General features: G+C 41.2%; 1 protein-coding gene across 1 annotated transcript in view; it reads left to right on the forward strand.

Annotated features, from left to right (window-relative positions):
- The window catches only part of kaznb (kazrin, periplakin interacting protein b), a 161,532-nt gene extending 151,601 nt beyond the window's left edge, over positions 1 to 9,931 (forward strand). Inside the window, exons 6-8 of the mRNA XM_084316871.1 lie at positions 1,031 to 1,211; positions 2,413 to 2,546; positions 7,529 to 9,931. Coding sequence (XP_084172997.1) covers positions 1,031 to 1,211; positions 2,413 to 2,546; positions 7,529 to 7,699 — 486 coding nt within the window. The 3' untranslated portion in view covers positions 7,700 to 9,931. The remainder of the gene's footprint in view (positions 1 to 1,030; positions 1,212 to 2,412; positions 2,547 to 7,528) is intronic.
- The last annotated feature ends 678 nt before the right edge of the window (positions 9,932 to 10,609 follow it).

Here is a 10,609-nt window from a genome sequence, read left to right on the forward strand (position 1 = left end):
CTCATCAGGAGCAATTAGGGGTTAAGTGTCTTGCTCAAGGACACTTCAACACGCTGCCCGGGAGGAGCGGGAATCGAACCGTTTTATACCGTTTTGAATATGAGTATAGTTTGGGTGATTCTTAGTAATCCCAGGAAAAGACGCGATAATAGCCCTTTAGTGAAATCCAGTTATCACGTTGTCATTTTTCGCCTGATTATCGAATCTTCCTGAAATCGTATTATCCTTCCTCATGCAAGAATGAAATGGGCCCTGGAGCGCAGCGTTTTTTTTCTTTTTCTGGAGTGTAAAGATCTGACAGTACATACAGTATTTGAACATAAACAAATAATATACTGTAAATGTAAATGCCATAAGTACCTGCACACACACACACAATCTCTTTCTCTCTCTCTCTCTCTCTCTCTCTCTCTCTCTCTCTCTCTCTCTCTCTCTCTCTCTCTCTCTCTCTCTCTCTCTCTCTCTCTCTCTCTCTCTCTCTCCCCCCCCCCCCCCCCCCCACCTGCCGAGTGCTAATTCTTCCTCCAGGCTACAAGGGGAATCCATGTATTTTCTCCTGGGTAGTCGTCGTTGCTGAAGCCCCTCAGAGGAACACTTGTCAGTCTGTGTCCTTAATCCCCCCCCCCCCCTCTGACAACCGCTGCCACCACCCCCACGAAAGCTGCTGCCTCTAAGCCCTATGTCTGTCAAGTCACACACACCAGTACCAGAGCCCTATCTCTGTCTAGTCGTGTCACACACACACCAGTACCAGAGTCTGTCTGTGTGTGTGTTTTAGTGTGCACAGTGCCTGTGTGTATATGCATCTATTTGAACGTGAACATATACTTGTATATGTGTGTCTGTATCCATCTATCTGTGTGTGTGTGTTTGTGTGTGTGCTTGTGTGTTTATCTATATCTATGCACTCACACACACACACACACATGCATGCATGCGTATCACACAGTCCCAAGTCTTCATATCAAGCATCCATATCAACATGTGTTGTTGTTTTTTTTAACAGCTAATTCTCTCCCGTACCTCCCAGGCCAAGCAGTCTCTGGCCACCCTGACGAAGGACGTGCCCAAGCGCCACTCCCTGGCCATGCCCTCGGAGCCCGTGCTGAACGGCAGTCAGGAGTGGGTGATGCAGGCGGACCTGCCCCTCACCGCGGCCATCCGGCAGAGCCAACAGACCCTCTACCACGGACACACCACAGACAGACAGGGTACGAGCTCACCTGACCTTCCCAGCCCCTCCCGTCTCCTCTGCCTCCTTGCTTGGTCCTGCTTCTCTTGCCTTTCTCTCCCCCCAGACACACACTAACCACATACTAACACAAGGGTTTTTTCCCTAAGGTTTCTCTCTCTTGTGAAAAAGGTATCATGGTATTACAAATAAAATGATGATGATAGTGACCAAAATGTGATGGAAATACCATGATATTATCATCATCGCTATCATGTTTTAAATTGGATTATACCAGTGGTACCATGAAAAGTGGTACCATGGCGATACATAACTTTTACCATGGTAAATTGTTTATACAATGGACCATCATGTTAAAACTGAAATGACCATCATACTACTGTGATACTTTTTCATAAGGGGTAGCTCACTGTGGGTGTCTTTTTAACATGTGTGTGTGTGTGTGTGTGTGTGTGTGTGTGTGTGTGTGTGTGTGTGTGTGTGTGTGTGTGTGTGTGTGTGTGTGTGTGTGTGTGTGTGTGTGTGTGTGTGTGTGTGTGTGTGTGTGTGTGTGTGTGTGTGTGTGTGTGTGTGTGTGTGTGTGTGTGTGTGTGTGTGTGTGTGTGTGTGTGTGCGCGGGCGGGCGGGCATGTTCTCTGTGTGTGTGTGTGTGTGTGTGTGTGTGTGTGTGTGTGTGAGCATGTTCTGTGTGTGTATATGTGTGGGCATGTTCTGTGTGTGTGTGTGTGGGGGAATGTTCTCTGTGTGTGTGTGCGGGCATGTTCTCTGTGTGTGTGTGTGTGTGTGTGTGTGTGTGTGTGTGTGTGTGTGTGTGTGTGTGTGTGTGAGCATGTTCTGTGTGTGTATATGTGTGGGCATGTTCTGTGTGTGTGTGTGTGCATGTGTGCATGTTCTGTGCGTGGATGTGTGTGTGTGCGCATGCATGTTCTGTGTATATGCGTGGGCATGTTCTATGTGAATGTATGCGGGTGCATGTTCTGTGTGTATGTGTGTATATGTGCGTGTGCATGTGTGTGCGTGCATGTTCTGTGTGTGTGTGTGTGTGTGTGTGTGTGTGTGTGTGTGTGTGTGTGTGTGTGTGTGTGTGTGTGTGTGTGTGTGTGTGTGTGTGTGTGTGTGTGTGTGTGTGTGTGTGTGTGTGTGTGTGTGTGTGTGTGTGTGTGTGTGTGTGTGTGTGTGTGTGTGTGTGTGTGTGTGTGTGTGTGTGTGTGAACCTCCAGCCGTGGTCAGGATCAGCCCCTGCCACTCACGGCAGCCCTCCGTTATCTCCGACGCGTCAGCGGCTGACGGTGACCGCTCGTCCACGCCCAGCGACATCAACTCCCCGCGCCACCGGACCCACTCCCTCTGCAATGTAAGAGCTGCCTGGGCCCCGGCACCAAGTAATCACACCTCCTGCCTTCCTCCTCGTCTCCTTCTAACCGTATGTGTGTCTGTCTCCTGGGGTGTGTTTGGTCTGCTTGCTCGTGCAGCCAGTGCTGGTACTGCCGCTGGTGTCGCTTTGTGTTTGATTTCAACGTTTTCATTGATTCTGTTTACATTTACCTTTGATACTTTGATTGTTATTTGAGACACTCGAGTTGACACAATGCATATGATGGGTACAATCGCTGCGATTTGAAATCTATTGACGTGCTGTGATCTCGTGGGAAGGGCTTGAGTATTCACGTGACTTCCTAAGACACCTCCCCTTGAGTCGACCTTCCTATCAGATTACGTTCATTCAATGACTTCAACCAATCACAGTGTCTTACCTTCTTCTCATCCTCCAGTTGTATTGCTCCCCTCGCCGATCTAAACAGCGCTTGACAGCTCTCTGTATCTCAGCTTGCATCCCACCACCATCCCATTCTCCTCCTTAAATTCTTCGGGTAACCTACTATTTTCAACAGAAAAAAGAGGGATGGGTGTCAGTCAGCACAACCTACAGTATCTCTCCACGACCACAGGTTGACAGCACCCTCTGGGTGTAAAACCTTTGTCTCCACGACCACAGGTTGACAGCACCCTCTGGGTGTAGAACCTATGTCTCCATGACCACAGGTTGACAGCACCCTCTGGGTGTAGAACCTATGTCTCCATGACCACGAGTTGACAGCACCCTCTGGGTGTAGAACCTATGTCTCCACGACCACGAGTTGACAGCACCCTCTGGGTGTAGAACCTATGTCTCCACGACCACGAGTTGACAGCACCCTCTGGGTGTAGAACCTATGTCTCCACGACCACGAGTTGACAGCACCCTCTGGGTGTAGAACCTATGTCTCCACGACCACGAGTTGACAGCACCCTCTGGGTGTAGAACCTATGTCTCCACGACCACGAGTTGACAGCACCCTCTGGGTGTAGAACCTATGTCTCCACGACCACGAGTTGACAGCACCCTCTGGGTGTAGAACCTATGTCTCCATGACCACAGGTTGACAGCACCCTCTGGGTGTAGAACCTATGTCTCCATGACCACAGGTTGACAGCACCCTCTGGGTGTAGAACCTATGTCTCCATGACCACAGGTTGACAGCACCCTCTGGGTGTAGCAGCACAACCTGTGCGTCAATGTCCTTGGGCTGATGCTACCCTGCTGTATACAAGCCAAACCAGCCTCCACACAATCCTGACTCATAAACCTCTCATCATCATCATCATCATCATCATCATCATCATCATCATCCTTCTCCCATCCAGTCCGTTGATATTGTGAAGCTTGTACTGGTCAAAAGTGCAAATATTGAATACAAGAAACCCTAATATGATCACAGGTTTATGCTTGTATTGCTGCGATGATGAGACGTGAAGACACCTAATGCCACCTTACTCCTGTATAGACTTTTTCAAACCCAGCAGTGTGAACATTCTCAATGGGCCCACCTTTATTTCCTGTTGCAGTCTTTGTGTCGTGAAATAAACATGGGCCCAAGCTGTTCCCTAGCAATGCAATTTATATACTGTAGGACTGAACCTAGTATATATACTGTAAGATCTTAACCTAGTATATATACTGTAAGATCTTAACCTAGTATATATACTGTAAGATCTTAACCTAGTATATATACTGTAAGATCTTAACCTAGTATATATACTGTAAGATCTTAACCTAGTATATATACTGTAAGATCTTAACCTAGTATATACTGTAAGATCTTAACCTAGTATATATACTGTAAGATCTTAACCTAGTATATACTGTAAGATCTTAACCTAGTATATATACTGTAAGACCTGAACCTAGTATATATACTGTAAGATCTTAACCTATTATATATACTGTAGGACTGAACCTAGTATATATACTGTAGGACTGAACCTAGTATATATACTGTAGGACTGAACCTAGTATATATACGTAAGATCTTAACCTAGTATATATACTGTAGGACTGAACCTAGTATATATACTGTAAGATCTTAACCTAGTATATATACTGTAGGACTGAACCTAGTATATATACTGTAAGACCTGAACCTAGTATATATATACTGTACGATCTTAACCTAGTATATATACTGTAACTAAGATCTTAACCTAGTATATATACTGTAACTAGTATATATACTGTAAGATCTTAACCTAGTATATATACTGTAGGCCTGAACCTAGTATATATACTGTAGGACTGAACCTAGTATATATACTGTAGGACTGAACCTAGTATATATACTGTAAGATCTTAACCTAGTATATATACTGTAAGATCTTAACCTAGTATATATACTGTAGGACTGAACCTAGTATATATACTGTAGGACTGAACCTAGTATATATACTGTAGGACTGAACCTAGTATATATACTGTAGGCCTGAACCTAGTATATATACTGTAAGATCTTAACCTAGTATATATACTGTAAGATCTTAACCTAGTATATATACTGTAGGACTGAACCTAGTATATATACTGTAAGATCTTAACCTAGTATATATACTGTAGGACTGAACCTAGTATATATACTGTAAGATCTTAACCTAGTATATATACTGTAGGACTGAACCTAGTATATATACTGTAGGACTGAACCTAGTATATATACTGTAAGATCTTAACCTAGTATATATACTGTAGGACTGAACCTAGTATATATACTGTAAGATCTTAACCTAGTATATATACTGTAAGATCTTAACCTAGTATATATACTGTAGGACTGAACCTAGTATATATACTGTAAGATCTTAACCTAGTATATATACTGTAGGACTGAACCTAGTATATATACTGTAGGACTGAACCTAGTATATATACTGTAAGATCTTAACCTAGTATATATACTGTAGGACTGAACCTAGTATATATACTGTAAGATCTTAACCTAGTATATATACTGTAGGACTGAACCTAGTATATATACTGTAGGACTGAACCTAGTATATATATACTGTAAGATCTTAACCTAGTATATATACTGTAGGACTGAACCTAGTATATATACTGTAAGATCTTAACCTAGTATATATACTGTAGGACTGAACCTAGTATATATACTGTAAGATCTTAACCTAGTATATATACTGTAGGACTGAACCTAGTATATATACTGTAGGACTGAACCTAGTATATATACTGTAAGATCTTAACCTAGTATATATACTGTAACTAAGATCTTAACCTAGTATATATACTGTAACTAGTATATATACTGTAAGATCTTAACCTAGTATATATAATGTAGGCCTGAACCTAGTATATATACTGTAGGACTGAACCTAGTATATATACTGTAGGACTGAACCTAGTATATATACTGTAAGATCTTAACCTAGTATATATACTGTAAGATCTTAACCTAGTATATATACTGTAGGACTGAACCTAGTATATATACTGTAGGACTGAACCTAGTATATATACTGTAGGACTGAACCTAGTATATATACTGTAGGCCTGAACCTAGTATATATACTGTAAGATCTTAACCTAGTATATATATACTGTAAGATCTTAACCTAGTATATATACTGTAAGATCTTAACCTAGTATATATACTGTAGGACTGAACCTAGTATATATACTGTAAGATCTTAACCTAGTATATATACTGTAGGACTGAACCTAGTATATATACTGTAGGACTGAACCTAGTATATATACTGTAAGATCTTAACCTAGTATATATACTGTAGGACTGAACCTAGTATATATACTGTAGGACTGAACCTAGTATATATACTGTAAGATCTTAACCTAGTATATATACTGTAGGACTGAACCTAGTATATATACTGTAAGATCTTAACCTAGTATATATACTGTAGGACTGAACCTAGTATATATACTGTAGGACTGAACCTAGTATATATACTGTAAGATCTTAACCTAGTATATATACTGTAGGACTGAACCTAGTATATATACTGTAAGATCTTAACCTAGTATATATACTGTAGGACTGAACCTAGTATATATACTGTAAGATCTTAACCTATTATATATACTGTAGGACTGAACCTAGTATATATACTGTAGGACTGAACCTAGTATATATACTGTAAGATCTTAACCTAGTATATATACTGTAGGACTGAACCTAGTATATATACTGTAATATCTTAACCTAGTATATATACTGTAAGACCTGAACCTAGTATATATACTGTAAGATCTTAACCTAGTATATATACTGTAAGATCTTAACCTAGTATATATACTGTAAGATCTGAACCTAGTATATATACTGTAGGACTGAACCTAGTATATATACTGTAGGACTGAACCTAGTATATATACTGTAGGACTGAACCTAGTATATATACTGTAGGACTGAAGCTAGTATATATACTGTAGGACTGAACCTAGTATATATACTGTAGGACTGAAGCTATTATATATACTGTAAGATCTTAACCTAGTATATATACTGTAGGACTGAACCTAGTATATATACTGTAGGACCTGAACCTATTCTACAGTATATACTGTAAGACCTGCACCTATTCTATAGTATATACTAGACCTGAACCTGGATATCAGCTAGTATTCAGAACATTAATGAATGGATGCAGCTACTCTGATACTGGCTAAAACATGGTAGAATTTGATACCAAGGATGACGTCCAACATGCCAGAAATCAAAGCAATGCAATTCGACATCCTACATTCCTACATAATCCTGTCATTATCCTTGACCAAGGTACTGGCATTACAACTGGAGTCGCTCCCCCGGGCGCCTGTCTGTCTGTGGCCGCCCCAGACTACTCTTAAGCACGGGTCAAATGCTGAGGAATATATATATACTATATGTATAGTCCAAGGAATATCCTTGTTCATGTGTTGATGTAAAGACACTAACTCTCTCTCTCTCTCTCTCTCTCTCCCCCTCTCCCTCTCTCTCCTGGGCCCAGTCTATGGAGGACCTGGAGGATCAGAGGCGTAAGAAGAAGAAGGAGAAGATGACGCTGGGCTCTCTGTCTCGGGTCTTCGTTCGGGGGAAGCAGCGCAAGTCACTGGAGCCAGGCCTGTTTGATGGTACATCCACCCCCGACTACTACATAGAGGAGGATGCAGACTGGTGATGCGGTGTGCGTGTGCGTGTGCGTGTGTGTGTGTGTGTGTGTGTGTGTGTGTGTGTGTGTGTGTGTGTGTGTGTGTGTTTGTGTTTTCTGTTGGTGTGAGAGTGAGAGAGGGTGTGTGTGTGTGTGTGCATGTGACCCAAAACAAAAGCCTGAGAAAGACTGCTACCCCCCCCCCCCCCCAGAAATGTATATTATTATCCAAAAAAAATGTATGTATGTAAATTAGATATATATTTATAGATGTACATGTATGCATATGTATATATGTTTACATGCATATAAATATATACACAGGGTTATTAAGTGTGACATGTTTATGCTGTGTTATCTTTAAAAATGTCTTAATGTTTATTTTTTGCCTTTCTTTTTTTTATATATATAACTGGAGACTTGAAGGACCGATGTGCATATGTATATATAGGAGTTATTGTGCAACTAGTGTTTATAAATGTCTTTTAGCATTTTTCTTTTTACTTTACAGTTGCTTTTATCATGCTTTTTGGACATTATTTTCTAAATCTATTCTCATCCCCAGTTTTTATTTGTTTTATATCCCATTCCCACAGTAGTAATGAGGGGGTCAAGGAAGCTACTGAGATATCATTACTAACGGGGCAAACAAAAAAAGTATCATGGTACTTACTATTATGGTTTAAATTGGGTTAAACCATGGTATTATTTTAGTACAAAAGTGGTATCATGGTGATAAATTACTTTTACCATGGCAGTGGTACCATGGTCAATTATTTATACAGTGCCCGGTACCATGGTAACACTGAAAATAACAGCAACTACCATGATACTTTTTTGTAAAGTCTGGAGCCAAAACACACTGTAATCAGACGATATTCTAGTCCACTGCAGAACACTCTCCTGACTCTTTCTAAAAATACCACATTCACAGACTAATCTCAAACTGCTATTGGGAAATTCTGATCTGATTACGGTAGGAACTAGTACTTCCTATCTGTGAATAAATGGCATATGATAGGATTAGCAAGCGGATTACATGAGTGCCAGAGTATTTGCTGGTTACACAAAGGATTCAGGAGTTTCAAAATAGTAACAGCAGGGAGGCTTATATATAGTGTGATTTTTCTACGGAGGTCTCTATTTTATTGAATTATTGTTCTATTTTACCATGTTGAATGTTCCGATACAAGACAAGGATATTGTCACTTTTATCCTAACTAACTGCTGGCCTCTAATGCTTTAGATTCAGTCTTCTAAGGTTAATTCATCATATTTAAAGACACAAACCAAAATCAACTTGGGGATAAAGAGGGCAATGCTTGAAGTGTGTCATAAAATGCATATTCACACACATCTAACAAGGTAAGAACCTTGCAATGGCAGCCCCTTGGTGTAAACTCACTCCGAAGTTAAATACCCGCCACTTCGCCGCCTGAATTGGATCCTTTTCAGGTGGCGGAACGGATAAGACTGTGGTATTTAACATACATGATCCCATGGCACCGGTGAGCGGAGGGTTGGCGGCTCGAGGATGTCGGAGGACAGGTGGCGAGCGCTAAGTGCCTGCTAGTACCTACGCTTCACACTGTGAGACTTCCCGCTGTCAACGCCACCTTCAAATGTGCCAAAAGTGAAAATGAGCTCCCCTAGAAGATGAAAAAGAGCAAAAAGGTGTCTGGAATCATCCTCTCGCCATTAGCACTTGCATTGTGAGACTGCCCATACGTTTGATTAGTTTCGAACAGACGGCGCTCTAACCTGTGCCAATTATGAGACGTAGGAATGTGCGTTCAAAGCCCCCTGCATGACTTCCTGCGCTGCTTTTGGCTAGAAACCCATTCACCGCCAGTCCAAATTAACAGCCTCGCCATTCTCTGTTGTACCCCCTTTCCTACCCCCCCCCCCCCCCCCAGCTTTTCATTTCCCTGCATTATGAATGCTCGGCCCCAGCTTTATTCTTTGCTTGTGTTGATGTTGTTCTGCTCATTTTGCATACAACCCACACACACACACACCCTCCCCCCCTTCCTTGTTTCTTACAAATGTGGTTAAACTAATTCTCTGTTTTAATGTTTTGTAATTTAGGAACATGTTGCATATAAAAAAGAGTAAATCTATTAAAAGTATTTTATTTAAAGAACAAGAAGAGGTGAGATTATCCGCTGCCACAGCTGTGGCGGGCTTTAGGAGGTGTGGTTGTTTTTTCGAAAACTGAAAAATCCCGATTGAAATGAAAATCTTATTTTAAAAATAAAACAAAGCAACTAAATATATGTATGTGGCGTTCTTCTGTTCCATGAGTAATCCGTTTCTGTGTCCTGTATAGCGTGTGTGTGTCCCTCCCCTCTATATCCCTGCCATTTCTAATGGCATCTCTCCTCGTCCTTCCAGTGAGTAACTCCCTCATCTGTGATTTCCAATTGTCTGTATGCAAACCTTTTGGGATTATTCATAACACTCCTTTTGGGATTATTCATAACACTCCTTTTGGGACTATTCATAACACTCCTTTTGGGACTATTCATAACACTCCTTTTGGGACTATTCATAACACTCCTCCTTTTGGGATTATTCATAACACTCCTTTTGGGACTATTCATAACACTCCTTTTGGGATTATTCATAACACTCCTTTTGGGACTATTCATAACACTCCTTTTGGGACTATTCATAACACTCCTTTTTGGGACTATTCATAACACTCCTTTTGGGATTATACATAACACTCCTTTTGGGACTATTAATAACATTCCTTTGGGGGACTATTCATAACACTCCTTTTTGGGATTATTCATAATACTCCTTTTTTTTTGATCCACTTTTTCTCCCATTTTTCTATATTTTTCTCCCATCCCAATTTCGTATCATCCAATTCAACCCTCCCCTGTCACGAACGCTGTTTCTTGCCTCCCACAAGCCGGCTGCAGTGAGGACTAA

The sequence above is a fragment of the Notolepis coatsorum genome (assembly GCF_963971535.1).
Source record: "Notolepis coatsorum genome assembly, chromosome: 6".
Classification (NCBI taxonomy): domain Eukaryota; kingdom Metazoa; phylum Chordata; class Actinopteri; order Aulopiformes; family Paralepididae; genus Notolepis; species Notolepis coatsorum.